At 42.2% G+C, this 17,211-nt stretch overlaps 1 protein-coding gene across 11 annotated transcripts in view; it reads left to right on the top strand.

Moving 5' to 3' along the window:
- The window catches only part of ZEB1 (zinc finger E-box binding homeobox 1), a 203,587-nt gene extending 186,885 nt beyond the window's left edge, over positions 1-16,702 (top strand). For all 11 annotated transcript variants that reach the window (XM_059058292.2, XM_067030537.1, XM_067030535.1 and 8 more), the window contains 3 exons: positions 10,343-12,153; positions 13,875-14,055; positions 14,181-16,702. In XM_059058292.2, coding sequence (XP_058914275.1) covers positions 10,343-12,153; positions 13,875-14,055; positions 14,181-14,767 — 2,579 coding nt within the window. In that variant the 3' untranslated portion in view covers positions 14,768-16,702. The remainder of the gene's footprint in view (positions 1-10,342; positions 12,154-13,874; positions 14,056-14,180) is intronic.
- The last annotated feature ends 509 nt before the right edge of the window (positions 16,703-17,211 follow it).

Below are 17,211 nucleotides of genomic sequence, written 5' to 3'. Positions count from 1 at the left end.
CCTCAAATGATTTGAGGTTGTTGATAGAGATATAGCTAATTCAAGGGAGTTTTTTAAATATTAAAATTGGGGTAATACAGCTTAAAGTAAGATTCACATACAAAATGAATGTCATATGGTCCTATTGCAGTCATATAAGAGGACTTATCAGCTCTATAGATGATATGCAGCTGGGATGCACAGATCACACCAAACATTAAAATTAAGTCTAGAAACAAGAAATTAATAATCACAGAATCCTACATTGATATTCAAAAATCAACCTCAGTCAAGTCGGGAGCTAGTATCTGTAGTACCTACAGAAAAACTTTAGGAGTTTCGATGGGGAAGAGCTTTGTATAAGCTAACAGTATGCTGCTGCTTTAAAAGATAAGGCAAATTTAGGCCACATCATAGAACACAAAACTCCCACTGTGCTCTGCTCTCCATTCATTATGTATTTATGTCTCTTATTCTTAAAATTATTTACTATGAGGCTTGTACACCTTTAATACAGCAAAAATTTTAAAAACATTTAAGAAAAATAAAGTTAAGAAAGTAAGACAGGCATGAAGTAAACATGAGAAAAAAAGGAATATATAAAAACCTTTGCACATGCTAGAAGTAACCACAAATTAGACCCTAAGGTTTAGGAAGTAAGAAAACTGCAATTAGTAACCAAGACCCAGAGTAACTGTAAGTAAGAAGAATCAGTTGCTGGAAAAAGCACAACCCTTCCTGATACTAAGTCCATAGAGAAATTTGTCCCTTGAAGCATCATTAAGAATAAAGAACAGGGAGGACCTTCAAGATGGTGGAGGAGTAAGACGTGGAGCTCACCTTCCTCCCCACAAATACATCTACATGTGGAACAACTCCTACAGAACACCTACTGAACACTGGTAGAAGATCACAGACTTCCCAATAGGCAAGACTCCCCCCCACGTACCTGGCCGTTTGGCAGACAGGGTCTTGGTGCTCCAGCCGGGTGTCAGGCCTGAGCCTCTGAGGTGGGAGAGCCAAGCTCAGGACATTGGACCACCGGACACATCCCAGCCCCACATAATATCAATCAGCGAGAGCTCTCCCAGAGATCTCCGTCTCAATGCTAAGACCCAGCTAAACTCAACGACCAGCAAGCTCCAGTGCTGGACACCCTATTCCAAACAACTAGCAAGACACTCATTAGCAAAGAGGCTGCCTACAATCATAAGGTCACAGACACCCCAAAACACACCACTGGACACAGTCCTGTCGACCAGAAATACAAGATCCAGCCTCATCCACCAGAACACAGGCACCAGTCTCCTCTACCAGGAAGCCTACACAACCAACTGAACCAGCCTTACCCACTGAGAGCAGAAGCCAAAAACAGAACCTGCAGGCTGTGAAAAGGAGACCCCAAATGCAATAATGTAGGCAATGAGAAGACAGAGAAATACGCAGCAGATGAAGAAGCAAGGTAAAAACCCACCAGACCGAACAAATGAAGAGGAAATAGGCAGTCTGAAAAAGAATTCAGAGTGATGATAGTAAAGATGATCCAAAATCTTGGAAATAGAATGGAGGAAATATAAGAAACATTTAACAAGGACCTAGAAGAACTAAAGAGCAAACAGACAATGATGAACACCACAATAGATGAAATTAAAAATTCTCTAGAAGGAATCAATAGCAGAATAACCGAGGCAGAAGAACGGATAAGTGACCTGGAAGATACAACAGTGGAAATAACTACCACAGAGCAGAATAAAGAAAAAAGAATGAAATGAATTGAGGACACTCTCAGAGACCTCTGGGACAACATTAAACACACCAACATTTAAATTATATGTGCCCCAGAAGAAGAGAGAAAGAAAGGGACTGAGAAAATATTTGAAGAGATTATAGTTGAAAACTTCCCTAATATGGGAAAGGAAATAATCAACTCCAGGAAACACAGAGAGTCCCATACAGGATAAATCCAAGGAGAAACACACCAAGACACATATTAATCAAACTATCAAAAATTAAATACAAAGAATTAAAAGCAGCAAGGGAAAAGCAACAAATAACATACAAGGGAATCCCCATAACGTTAACAGCTGTTCTTTCAGCAGAAACTCTGCAGCCCAGAAGGGAGTGGCAGGACATATTTAAAGTGATGAAAGGGAAAAATCTACAACCAAGATTACTCTACCCAGCAAGGATCTCATTCAGATTTGACGGAGAAATTAAAACCTTTACAGACAAGCAAAAGCTAACAGGATTCAGCACCACCAAACCAGCTTGACAACAAATGCTGAAGGAACTTCTCTAGGCAGGAAACACAAGAGAAAGAAAAGACCTACGATAACAAAACCAAAACAGTTAGGAAAATGGTAATTGGAACATAACATATCCATAATTACCTTAAATGTAAATGTATTAAATGCTCCAACCAAAAAACAGACTGGCTGAATGGAAACAGAAACATATGCTGTCTACAAGAGATGTACTTCTGACCTAGGGACACATACAGACTGAAAGTGAGGGGATGGAAAAAGTTATTCCATGCAAATGGAAATAAAAGAAAACTGGAGTAGCAATTCTCCTGTCAGACAAAACAGACTTTAAAATAAAGACTACTCCCAGAGACAAAGAAGGACACTACATAATGATCAAGGGATCAATCCAAGAAGAAGATACAACAATTGTAAATATTTATGAACCCAACTTAGGAGTACCTCATGCTAACAGCCATAAAAGGGGAAACTGACAGTAACACAATAATAGTAGGGGACTTTAACACCCCACTTTCAACAATGGACAGATCAACCAAAATGAAAATAAATAAGGAAACACAAGCTTTAAATGATACATTAAACAAGATGGACTTAATTGATATTTATACGACATTCCATCCAAAAACAACAGAATACACTTTCTTCTCAAGTGCTCATGGAACATTCTCCAGGATAGATCATATCTTGGGTCACAAATCAAGCCTTGATAAATTTAAGAAAAAGTATCTTTTCTGACCACAACACTATGAGACTAGATATCAATTACAGGAAAAAAAACTAAAAAAAAAAAAAAAAAATACAAACACATGGAAGCTAAACAATATGCTACTAAATAACCAAGAGATCACTGAAGAAATCAAAAAGGAAATCAAAAAATACCTAGAAACAAATGACAGTGAAAACATAACGACCTAAAACCTGTGGAATGCAGCAAAAGCAGTTCTAAGAGGGATATTTAGAGCAATACAATCCTACCTCAAGAAACAAGAAACATCCCAAATAAACAACCTAACCTTACACTTAAAGCAATTAGAGAAAGAAGAACAAAAATAGCCCCAAGTTAGCAGAAGGAAAGAAATCATAAAGATCAGAAATAAATGAAAAAGAGATGAAGGAAACAGTAGCAAAGATCAGTAAAACTAAAAGCTGGTTCTTTGAGAAGATACACAAAATTGATACACCATTAGCTAGCCTCATCAAGAAAAAAAAGGGAGAAAACTCAAATCAATAGCATTAGGAAAGAAAAAGGAGAAGTAACAACTGACACTGCTGAAATACAAAGGATCATGAGAGATTACTACAAGCAACTCTATGCCAATAAAATGGACAACTTGGAGAAATGGACAAATTCTTAGAAAAGTACAACCTTCTGGGACTGAACCAGGAAGAAACAGAAAACATAAACAGGCTAATCACAAGCACTGAAATTGAGACTGTGATTAAAAATCTTCCAGCAAACAAAAGCCCCGGACCAGATGGCTTCACAGGCGAATTCTATCAAACATTTAGAGAAGAACTAATACCTATCTTCTTCAACTCTTCCAAAATATAGCAGAGGGAGAAACACTCCCAAACTCATTCTATGAGGCCACCATCACCCTGATACCAAAACCAGACAAAGAAAGAAAACTACAGGCCAATATCACTGATGAACATAGATGCAAAAATCCTCAACAATATGCTAGCAAACAGAATCCAACAGCACATTAAAAGGATCATACACCATGATCAAGTGGGATTTATCCCATGAATGCAAGGATTCTTCAATATATGCAAATCAATCAATGTGATACACCATGTTAACAAACTGAAGGATAAAAGCCATATGATCATCTAAACAGATGCAGAAAAAGCTTTCGACAAAATTCAACACCCATTTCTGATAAAAACTCTCCAGAAAGTAGGCATAGAGGGAACTTACCTCAGCATAGTAAAGGCCATATATGACAAACCCACAGCCAACATCGTTCTCAATGGTGAAAAACTGAAACCATTTCCACTAAGATCAGGAACAAGCCAAGGTTGCCCACTCTCACCACTATTATTCAACATAGTTTTGGAAGTTTTAGCCACAGCAGTCAGAGAAGAAAAAGGAATCCAAATCAGAAAAGAAGTAAAACTGTCACTGTTTGCAGATGACATGATACTGTACTAGAGAATTCTAAAGATGCTACCAGAAGACTACTAGAGCTAATCAATGAATTTGGTAGAGTGGCAGGATACAAAATTAATGCACAGAAATCTCTTGCATTCCTATATATACACTAATGATGAAAAATCTGAAAGAGAAATTAAGGAAACACTGCCATTTACCATTGCAACAAAAAGAATAAAATACCTAGGAATAAACCTACCTAAGGAGACAAAAAGACCTGTATGCAGAAAACTATAAGACACTGATGAAAGAAATTAACACTGATGAAAGACATTAAAGATGATACAAACAGATGGAGAGATATACTATGTCCTTTGATTGGAAGAATCAACATAGTGAAAATGACTGTACTACCCAAAGCAATTTACAGGTTCGATGCAATCCCTGTCAAACTACCAATGGCATTTTGCACAGAACTAGAACAAAAAAATTGCACCATTTGTATGGAAACACAAAAGACCCCAAATAGCCAAAGCAATCTTGAGAAAGAAAAACAGAGCTGGAGGAATCAGGCTCCCGGACTTCAAACTATACTACAAAGCTATAGTAATGAAGACAGTATGATACTGGCACAAAAACAGAAATATACATCAATGGAACAGGATAGAAAGCCCAGCAAAAAACCCACACACATATGGTCACCTTATCTTTGATAAAGGAGATAAGAATACACAATGGAGAATTGAGCCTCTTGTTCAATAAGTGGTGCTGGGAAAACTGGACAGCTACATGTAAAAGAATGAAATTAGAAAACTTCCTAACACCATACACAAAAATAAACTCAAAGTGGATTAAAGACCTAAATGTAAGGCCAGACACATAAAACTCTTAGAGGAAAACATACACAGAACACTCTATGACATAAATCACAGCAAAATCCTTTTTAACCAAAATCTTTTTAACCCACCTCCTAGAGAAATGGAAATAAAAACAAAAATAAACAAGTGGGATCTAATGAAACTTAAAAGCTTTTGCACAGCAAAGGAAACTATAAACAAGATGAAAAGACAACCCTCAGAGTAGGAGAAAATATTTGCAAATGAAGCAACTGACAAAGGAGTAATCTCCAAAATACACCAGCAGCTCATGCAGCTCAATATCAAAAAAAAAAAAAAAAAAACCAACCCAATCCAAAAATGGGTAGAAGACCTAAATAGACATTTCTCCAAAGAAGATACACAGATTGCCAACAAACACATGGAAGGATGCTCAACATCAGTAATCATTAGAGAAATGTAAATCAAAACTACAATGAGGTATCACCTCACACCAGTCAGAATGGCCATCATCAAAAAGTCTACAAACAAGAAATGCTGGAGAGGGTGTGGAGAAAAGGAATCCTCCTGCACTGTTGGTGGGAATGTGAATTGATAAAAGCCACTATGGAGAACATTATGGAGGTTCCTTAAAAAACTAAAAATAGAACTACCATACGACCCAGCAATCCCACTACTGGGCATATACCCTGAGAAAACCATAATTCAAAAAGAGTCATGTACCACAATGTTCATTGCAGCTCTATTTACGATAGCCAGGACTATAGGAAGCAACCTAAGTGTCCATCAACAGATGAATGGATAAAGAAGATGTGGCACATATATACAATGGAATATTACTCAGCCATAAAAAGAAACAAAATTGAGTTATTTGTAGTGAAGTGGATGGACTTAGAGTCTGTCATACAGAGTGAAGTAAGTCAGAAAGAGAAAAATACCGTATGCTAACACATATATATGGAATCTTAAAAAAAATAAAAAAGGTTCTGAAGAACCTAGGGGCAGGACAGGAATAAAGTCGCAAACGTAGAGAATGGACTTGAGGACACGGGGAGAGGGAAGGGTAAGCTGGGACGAAGTGAGAGAGTGGCATGGATATATCTACACTACCAAATGTAAAATAGCAGTGGGAAGCAGCCGCATAGCACAGGGAGATCAGCTCAGTGCTTTGTGACCACCTAGAGGGGTGGGATAGGGAGGGTGGGAGGGAGACGCAAGAGGGAGGGGATATGGGGATAGATGTATACGTATAGCTGATTCACTTTGTTATACAGCAGAAACTGACACACCATTGCAAAGCAATTATACTCCAATAAAGATGTTAAAAAATTAAGTTAAAAAAGAATAAAGAACAAAATATTTATATCATCCTGAGAAATATCCTTAAAATAATACAGCAGAGAATTTGATAGTGTTTTCTCTCTAAAATAAGATTCTTCAATAGAGGCCAGCGATACTTCACCAAAGTGCAATTCAGAAAAAGCATTGTCCCAGGGTGGCCGATGGATGCCGTCCCAGTCTACGGCTCCCTGATGGTTTATTCCAAGGGGAGAGTTCAAGCAGGGGTACAGTGTCATCTCAGATACATTGAGAAACTAGTATACCAAGACAGTGCTGTGAGAATTTCATTGTATTTTATACAATATTGGTCCATAGGAGATTGGAAAAATTTTTTAATGAAAAAACAAATGACCCTTCACCACAGATAGTTTTGAAAGCACTGTTTGGAGTATCTAGTAATGAATGAACTGCATATCCTTCAGGAAACCTCTGTAATTTTTTTTCTCAGCTGAGTTTTTAAAAGGCATTGAGGGTCAGGGTCCTCAATTATGTGCCCTAAAATTGCCCGGATAGTTGGTCTCTTCTGATACCCATGAAATGAACCCTATGCAGAGACGTGTGTCACCCGTCATGTGAACTTCGCACGTGGGTGGGAACGGAGCTGTGAGAAGGCCACCACACCTGCACACACAGGGGGTGCAAAAGAGCCCCCGCACCTGGGCTGGGATCCTCCCCAGCAAGTAACCTGGGTTTGTTCCATTTTAGCCTGGAAAACGTTTACATCAGGTGCAACCAAACACTCACCCAGCCATTTAAAAAAACAGCAGTGTTCATAGTACATCTAACTTTGAGCAGCACACCTTCCTGATATAACCTCCAGGGTTTAGTAGTTACAAACACTGACCTAGACTGACTGATAAATGAGGTGATGTGCTTTAGCTATCATCCATGAAGCTATGAAGTTAGAGTTAGAAACAATCGTTTCTCCAACAAACATAGTGACTTTGGCTCTAGAATAATTGTTCTGCAGACTGTCTTTGCAGGAGTGGTAAAATACCAGGGTGACTGACTCCCAGTCAGCGTAATGGTAACTAGCGCTTGCTGGACACTTAACTCTGTACAGCCACATTCTACTTACCTGTGTGCATTAAGTCAAATAGTTCTCACAGTGACCCTGTGAGGGAGATGCTACTATTGCCTTTTTTTTTTTTTTTTTACTGATGAGGAAATGGAGGCTCAGCAAGCTTAGCTTGCCTGCAGTCACTCAGCTGGGACACGGCGGAGCTGGGGCTCTGATACAGGCATCTTGTCTCCAATGCCGTACCCACTGTGCTCTTCTCCCTCCCCGTTTGTAGAGGCAGATAATCGGTATCGCATTCGCTTACTTGCCTAGTGAGCAGGAGGGGGCCAGCGCAGCTCACCTAAAAACGCCATCGAGTAGTTAAGAAACGTGAAATACAAGAGACACTAGGGCACATCCCTGTTCTACCGCATCGGAGATTTCTGTCTGATGCATTTCGAGTAATGAACCATATTTCAGCCATCCCCTCGGAAAGATACTGATTAAACTGGAGAATTTCCAGCGGTGAGTTAACAAGCGAGTAAGGGTTCTAAAAACCATGTCCCATTAGGAATGCGTGGAAGACCTGGGTATGTCCAAGCTACACAAAGGCAACTGAAGAATAAGCGTGACAGCTCTTCAGCTTGGAAGTCTGGCTCGTGCAAGAAGAGTTAAACCAATTCTGTGTGGCATCAGAAGCAAACCAGTACAGGGAAGTAGGCGTTCTAACAAGCTGACTTTGGCTTAGTACTGAGCCGCTGCCTCATTGCCCTGGCAAGGAATCACTAACCTTTCTTGAGGGCACACCAAGCTTTGCTCTATAATCCCAGATATTAGCTCCTACAGCAGTCCAGTGAGGGTGTATCTATACCTATTTATGCACCAAAACACTGAGGCTTAGAAAGGTTGAGAAAATAGCCTGCGACAGAGCCAGAATCTGAACCCGGATCCGTGGCCCTCAGCAGAGCCAGACTAGACTGTCCTCCACAGAGCTGTCCGGCAGCAGTAGACTCCTTTCAATAAAGGAGGTTAATCAGAGATGAGCCAGTGTCAAGGATGATATAAAATGAAGTCTTCATTGAGAAGGAGGCTGTATAGAGGCTTATTAGATTCCCTCCAGTGCTGATTTCTTAGAAATAAATTAGTGTGAAAATATAATGCACTTGTTTTAAAGTTTACAACATTGAAGTTACATTACTAGCAGAGCTTACATTGACTTTCTAGCTGCTTTCCTTTTAATTACTAAAAAGAAAAGGGGGATGTGTTGGGGGGGTGGGATAAACTGGGAGATTGGGATTGACATGTAGACACTACTATGTATAAAATAGATACCTAATAAGAACCTGCTGTATAAAAAATAAATAAAATTCAAAAACACACACACACAAAAAGAGTAAAGCTGAATATACCAGAAACTAACACGACATTGCAAATCAACTATGCATCAATTAAAAAAATATAGTGGCTACAGACATCAAAAAAAAGGGGGGTGGAGATAAAGAGCTTAAATTTTGCTACTGAGTAGATAATCAGCATCGTCACATTTCATAATTTTCATAATTAGCCATTCATTCATCTAAAGAAGGTTTAAAGAGCATCTCTGAGCTGCTGAGCTGCACTGTAACAGGTGCAGGTAAAATGGCCCACAACACCTGGAGTTTGCTACCTCCCTGAAAATGGGCATCAGTAACCTTTAAATTATAAATGATGAACTATAAGTTAAAGCAAAAGTAAAAAAGAAATAGGTTTTATGTAAATATTTCATGTAGCTCAGGGCTTCTCAAAATTTTCTGTCAAAGTATCCCTAGTGGCCAAGAAGAATAAATGCCATGTACCCTGGAAGGTCTAGGGAAGCACCTTAAGGGAGGCCTCTGCAAGCGGGAAGCTTCTTGGTTTTTTCCCTAACATTTCACAGAAACGTTGCATTTGTGCAACATAGTTTAATCTGTGTCTTAATATTTAAATGTTTTAAATTACCATAACCACTATCGCTAAAATTGAAACTCTAAGATGCTTTTCATACCCAGTAAAACATTGCCTGATATATCCAGAAGTACATACATCCCAGTTTAATAAGCCACGGCTTATAACAATACCTTGTATTTAAAGTTTTCTTCCCATTGAAAAAGATCTTTTCAAGGAAACCTGTGGACATGGGAAGGATAGATTATTCATGACGCATACAGTTAAGGCGAGATGTTCATACATGTTAAGCCTTATGGGAGATTTACTTTTCTTTCCTCTAATATTAATTTCTCCTACAGATGGTTAAGTAGAATAAAATATAGAAAATTACATAAATTGGTGAAACAGGATAAGAAATTACTTGATAGAGTAGCATATAAATTTTTTTTTTTTTGCGGTACGCGGGCCTCTCACTGTTGTGGCCCCTCCCGTTGCGGAGCACAGGCTCCGGACGCGCAGGCGCAGCGGCCACGGCTCACGGGCCCAGCCGCTCCGCGGCACGTGGGATCCTCCCGGACCGGGGCACGAACCCGCGTCCCCTGCGTCGGCAGGCGGACTCTCAACCACTGCGCCACCGGGGAAGCGCTATTTTTTGGTATTTGAGAATGACTTGAACTTTTAAAGGTGCAGAAATATTGTACACATATGCTGAGAAGATTCTTTTATTGGTTAGCACATAGTTCAGACTAACATCTTACTGGTGTTTATGACAGTTACGTAGGTTTTGAACGTAAAGTGATGATTCTCAATAAAATTATATTACAGACATACATGGTAACCCCTTTTTAAACTGATACTGCTCGTTTTAGGGAAAAGGTGGATACGTAAAAATTGATGAATGTAACTTTTTGTTGTTGTTTAGGAGAGAAGCCATACGAATGCCCAAACTGCAAGAAACGTTTTTCCCATTCCGGTTCCTATAGCTCACACATAAGCAGCAAGAAATGTATCAGCCTGATGCCTGTGAACGGGCGGCCACGAACAGGGCTCAAGACCCCGCAGTGTCCCTCACCATCTCTCTCGGCATCGCCAGGCAGCCCCACGCGGCCACAGATACGGCAGAAGATAGAGAATAAGCCCTTCCAAGAACAACTTTCTGTAAACCAAATCAAAACTGAGCCTGTGGATTATGAGTTCAAGCCCATAGTGGTCGCTTCAGGAATCAACTGTGCAACCCCTTTACAGAATGGGGTTTTCAGCGGCGCTGGCCCCCTACAGGCGGCCGGCGCTTCTCAGGGTGTGGTGCAGGCCGTTGTTCTGCCAACGGTGGGCTTGGTGTCCCCCATCAGTATCAATTTAAGTGATATTCAGAATGTACTGAAAGTGGCAGTAGATGGTAATGTAATCAGGCAAGTTTTGGAGAATAATCAAGCCAATCTTGCCTCCAAAGAACAAGAAACAATCAACGCTTCATCCATCCAGCAAGGTGGCCATTCTGTTATTTCAGCCATCAGTCTTCCTCTGGTTGATCAAGATGGAACAACCAAAATCATCATTAACTACAGTCTTGAACAACCTAGCCAACTGCAAGTTGTTCCTCAGAATTTAAAAAAGGAAAATCCAGTCCCCACCAACAGCTGCAAAAGTGAAAAGTTACCAGAAGATCTCACTGTTAAATCTGAGAAGGACAAAAGCTTTGAAGGAGGAGGGAATGACAGCACCTGCCTCCTGTGTGACGACCGTCCAGGGGACATCAGCGCCCTTTCGGAGCTAAAGCGCTGTGACCTGAAGCAGCCCGCCCAGCCCCATCTGCCCCCCACACCAGAAGGTGCCAAGCCCGAGGCCTCTGCTCCCTCGGGCTCCGGAGATGGCAGTCTGTCTCCCAGCCAGCCACCGTTAAAGAACCTCCTGTCTCTTCTGAAAGCATATTATGCTTTGAACGCACAGCCAAGTGCAGAAGAGCTCTCAAAAATTGCTGACTCGGTGAACCTACCACCGGATGTAGTGAAAAAGTGGTTTGAAAAGATGCAGACGGGACAGACTTCAGTGCAATCTTCTGAAGCGTCTTCTCCCGAGCCAGGCGAAGCCCACATCCCTGCCAAGAACGACGATCAGCCCCAACCCACAAACACAGATGAACCCCAGGACGGCACAGGGGATCTCCAGAGCCCTCCGAAGATAACTGGCTCCCCCGTCTTACCAGCGGGCTCAGCGGTCAGTGGTCCCAGAAGCGGCACATCATCCCCATCCCCCCTCAACCTCTCCTCCTCCGGAAGCGCACAGGGTTACGCGTACCCGGCAGAGGGCGCACAGGAAGAGCCCCAAGTCGAACCTCTTGATCTTTCGCTACCAAAGCAACAGGGAGAGTTATTGGAAAGGTCAACTATCACTAGTGTTTACCAGAACAGTGTTTATTCTGTCCAGGAAGAACCCTTGAACTTGTCTTGTGCAAAAAAGGAGCCACAAAAGGACAGCTGTGTCGCAGACTCAGAACCAGTTGTAAATGTAATCCCACCAAGTGCCAACCCCATCAACATTGCTATACCCACAGTCACTGCCCAGTTACCCACGATCGTGGCCATCGCTGACCAGAGCAGCGTTCCGTGCCTGCGAGCGCTGGCGGCCAACAAGCAGACCATCCTGATTCCCCAGGTCGCGTACACGTACTCGGCTGCGGTCAGCCCCGCGGTCCAGGAAGCAGCCCTGAAGGTGACGCCGCCCAGCGGAAATCAGGTAAAGAATGCTCGCGCCCTCGACCTATTGGTCAAGTGCTCCTACGGCTTGTGTCGGTGACGTTTTCTAAGAAAAATCGGTCACGAGAGAGCCAGGCGGCTTGTTAAGCTGTCGTTTTTGAAAGGAAATAAATGAATGTGTGCCTTAGTACTTTTCAACGGCAGTTTTGTTACTCTGCTGAGAAAAGGGCCGATGGGTCTCAGCTGAATATCGACTGTTTGAAACTAGAGACAGAAGAGGCACGTAAAACTGGAACGCTCACGAGTCAGGCTTCCGTTTTCACAGTTAGATTCCCCAAATTCGTTAACTTTCTGTGTTGATCATGATCATTAGTAAATGAGAATCCGTTCACAGACATTGCACACCAGGCAAACTTAGCTATCACTTTTTATGTGTGAACACCTCTGTTTATAAAAAGACTTTAATTAAGTATATAAAGCATTCATCTAGTGAATTTACTAATGATTTTATAAGCTGTAAACTAAACAGTGTTCAATCATAATGATATACGAGGAAATATACGTGTGAATCTGTGTTTGCATTTTCCTCTTTAACTCCCCCCAACTCCGTGACAGTTTTGATAGAACCATTTTGTGTGACTGTTGTGTCTCACTGTCTGGGCTTTTTCTTTGTCACTGACCTTGATGTCTCTCCATTTTGTTCCATCAATTTCTGATTAAATTTATCTCTAGTATTCATTTGATTCAATCTTTTTTCCAAATATTTGCTATAAGTAGGTGCAGCTAAAATAATTACAGTATCCTGTTCAAGTGTGTTTTGCTGCTTTTTTCTCCTTAACTATTGCTACCAGTGGGCTGCCCGTAATTGTGGTAACTCTTGAAAAAGTTTTCACATGGCTAAATTTCTCACTAAGTCTAAATTTTGGGTGTATAAAACACTCTTCACGCCTTTGAATAATAAACAGAGAACCACAAACATTTCAGTTAATCATCCAACTAGATCAAATAACGTTGAAAATAGAGTCCCTTTAGCACCATTAGCAGCTCGCAAATGCCAGAAAAATGTCAGCACTTCTCCCGCCTTACAAAGCCGTGAGAAATGTGGAAAACCTTTGAACTTGTAGAAAATTTGTGAGTTTAGAATGGAAGACTTCAGAAAAGACACAGGATCTTAGAGGCCCAATCCCACTACAGGTTCCCCAAAGAATTATTCTACCGACAGGAGGCCCAAGTTTCCTCCCCAACCCTATCCCTAACCCGAAACTCGGAAGATTCATTGTCTAGCAAGTGTTCTTGTTTTAAGGCTCTGGAAGGTAGAATTTAAAGACCACTTTTAAAAAACAGAATCTTAATTTTTGCTTAGTGAAACCCAGAGTGAAAAAGTGAAGGTAAGTGACGCAGTCAATAACCTGTGACTGTTCGGCAAACTTGTAAGTTAAAACTTTCTGCCAGTTTCTCATAAATTAACGATTCACATGGAACTAGGCGGACTGTGTTAGTACTGCGTTTTGTATTATTTCTTTTCGGTGTCCTTTCTTCTCGGTGCCAGCCGGCCCTCGGTGTGCTGCGGTTGGGGCCGCAGCGCCCCTCCCTTTTGTCTGTGTCAGCCCCACCTGTCACCTGGCCCTCCCCTTGGAGCCTGCTCTGGTCAAGTTGTTGAAAGTGTAAATCTCAGCAGGTCTTTAATCTGTGCTTTTGTTTATGTCTCTTGTTTATCTTGTAATTTTAAATGATATTTTCCTACTTCTTTTTCTCCTTTAGGATGAAAGGCAAGACACTAGCTCAGAAGGAGTATCAAATGTAGAAGATCAGAATGACTCTGATTCCACGCCACCCAAAAAGAAAATGCGAAAGACAGAAAACGGAATGTATGCTTGTGATTTGTGTGATAAGATATTCCAGAAGAGTAGCTCGTTGTTGAGACACAAATACGAACACACAGGTAGGTATGCTCATGAACCTGGCAGTTTGGGAAAATCAAATCTATAACCATTTCCATAACCTGAAGTGCCCCGAAGCCTGTTGGCTTAATGCCATCTTATTTCACAGCTGTGCCCTTACTTTCAGGTAAAAGACCTCACGAGTGCGGCATCTGCAAAAAGGCATTTAAACACAAGCATCACCTGATCGAGCACACGCGCTTGCATTCCGGGGAGAAGCCCTACCAGTGCGACAAGTGCGGGAAGCGCTTCTCCCACTCGGGCTCCTATTCCCAGCACATGAACCACCGCTACTCCTACTGCAAGAGGGAGGCCGAGGGGCCCGAGCCGGGGGCCGCGGGCCCGGGGGGCCCGCCCGCGCACCACGCGGGGGCCCGCGCCTCCCCCTCGCAGGGCGACTCGGACGAGAGGGAGAGCTCCACGCGGGAGGAGGACGAGGACAGTGACAAGGAGGAGGAGGAGGAGGAGGAGGAGAGGGAGACGGAGGACCTGCAGGAGGAAAAGGAAAGTGGAGAACCGCACGGGGGGGAGGAGGAGGGGGAGGAGATGGGGGAGGAGGAGATGGGGGAGGAGGGGGAGGGGCACGAGGGGGAGGGAGCGAACTCCGACGGTGCGAGGGAGGGCGCAGGAGCTGGAAGCCCGGCCCGCAGCTTAGAACACAAAGTCAGCCAGGGCGGTGAGCAGGTGTCTGAAGAGAAAACAAACGAAGCCTGATCGTTTTTTCTAGAAAGAAAGAAAATTCTAATTGGTAATGAAGTTTGTTCTATATTATACATGCTTTTCACAGAAACACGGTAACCTGTATACTGTGATTTCTGTTCACTACTGTGTAAAGTAAAAAATTAAAAAAATACAAAATACCAAAAAAAAAAAAAAAAAAACCACACACAAAAAAAAAATCCGGGTGTGCCTGAACCTCAGACCTAGTAATTTTTCATGCATTTTTCAAAGTTAGGAACAAGTTTGTAACATGAAGCAGATTAGAAAACTTAATGACTCAGAAAGCAAAGATGCAACAGGTTAAAGGAAACTGATTACTTAGATAAGCATCTGGCATTGTTTCATTTTATCAGTATTAATTATCATTCTTATGTTGGTTTATTCTTAAGCTGTACAATTGGGAGAAATTTTATAATTTTTTATTGGTAAACATATGCTAAATCCACTTCAGTATTTTATTATGTTTTTTAAAATGTGAGAACTTCTGCACTACAAAATTCCCTTCACGGAGAAGTATAATGCAGTTCCAAACCGTGCTAACTACCATTTCTAAATTCAATCTAGAAGGTAGTAACTTCTAACATGTAGATGTCGTAGTAGAGCGTATTCTCATTGAAAGTGTATCGTTAGCCTTAAGGAAGCAGCTGATAGAAGAGCTGAAGTTTCTTACTCATGTGGTTTAAGTGGAGTTGAGAAGATTGCTGTTGAGCTCTGATTGCAGGGACTAACAGTGCCCAACTCTGGCGAGGACAGCAGTCGTCGGACCAGTGGTCGTTATTGTGTTTGAGTACGTGGGAAAGAAAATGCGAAGGATGCGATATGAAGCTTTGTATCTCCTTCGGCCTTAAGCAAGACCTGTGTGCTGTAAGGGCCACTTATCAGTATTTTCAAGGCTTTGACCAGCCTCCGTTCATGCGTGGCCTACGATAACTAGCATTTGTTGATTTGTTTCTTGTATCGAAATTCGAAAATAAAACTTAAAACCACTGACTCTGTCAGAGAAGCCAAACTCTGGGACGTTTCACCCTTTAATAATTCCTCAGTACTCATTCTGCGTTAATTGACTTTCAGAATTTCTCTACAGAAATGAAAGGGAAATTTTCTAATCTGCTTTATCCATGTACTTGCATTTCAAACATGGACCTGCCATTGTTATTTGGCTCATAATTGTTTCCAAATGTTAGTTATTATGGACCCAGTTTATTAACAACATTAGCTGATTCTTACCTATCAGTATTATTTTGTTTCTTTTAGTTTATAGATCTGTGCAACATTTTTGTACTGTATGTCTTCAAACCTGGCAGTATTAATACCCTTCTTAACTGACATATGTACTTTTAGTTTTAGAAAACTTTTATATTTATGTGTCTTATTTTTATATTTCTTTATTTATTACACAGTGTAGTGTATAATACTGTAGTTTGTATTAATACAATAATATATTTTAGTATGAAAATTTGGAAAGTTGCTAAGATTTAAAGTAGAGACGCAATTGGTTCTCTTGCATTGAGATTTGAGTTAACAGTGTTATGTTAACATTTATACTTGCCTTGGGCTGTAGAACAGAATTTAATGGGAATGTATTCGTTTTACAACTACAATCAAGTCATTTTACCTTTACCCAGTTTTTAATATAAAACTCTTGAATTCTGAAATTCACTGTGTGACTAACAGCGCGGTGCCCCGCGGCGTGGTTTCGAGGCGCGTCTGACCACGAAGAGCCTCATCTCCGTGTGAGCCGGGCCGGGGCAGAGCCTCCTAGAGACAGTGCTGGGGGCGGCGTTTAACAGTTTGTGCCAATTCGTTCCTGTACCCATGTATGTCAGTTACAAAGCCGACTCTTCATTTCAAGTCCCTGTTACGCCATATGGTCATTTTCTAGTTTTTTACCAGACTCCTCCATCCCACAATAAAGTGCATCGACAAGCCTGACTGACTTGCTGTCACTCTTTGAACCATCGTCGGGATTTTCTCGGGGAAACTCCGCCACCTACGTGGGGGGTTACGCGGTCGCCCTGCGCCCGCTTCACCTCGGGCTGGGCCTGGGGAGACTGAAGGCGCAGACACTCCCCGCTGAACCGTGCAGCTCCCCGCGGCCGGGCGTCGCCGGGAAGCTCGGGGCTGACGACTACCGGCCTCCCGAGAGCTCGCTTCCTCCTCCCGAAGCCCTTCGCCCCTCGCGATCCCGTGGCCTCTCGCCCTGCGGGGAGCCCGAACGACGGGCCTTTCCCCTGGGCTCCCACAGCCCTACCCGCCTCGTCCCAGCCCTCGCGCCCCGCCCACCAGGCCGGGCCGCGTCGGCGCGGGGTCGCCCGCCCGGCAGAGCGCCCGGCCCCAGCGCACGTGGCCACGCTGGGGAACGAGAAGAGGATGTGCACGGTAACAGGGCTCGGCTGTGTCTGTCTTTACCGCCCTTTCGCTTCTATGTATGTTCAGTG

Source organism: Kogia breviceps, chromosome 3, assembly GCF_026419965.1.
Source record: "Kogia breviceps isolate mKogBre1 chromosome 3, mKogBre1 haplotype 1, whole genome shotgun sequence".
In the NCBI taxonomy this organism is placed as follows: Eukaryota; Metazoa; Chordata; class Mammalia; order Artiodactyla; family Physeteridae; genus Kogia; species Kogia breviceps.
This window is presented reverse-complemented; position numbering and strand designations above follow the sequence as displayed.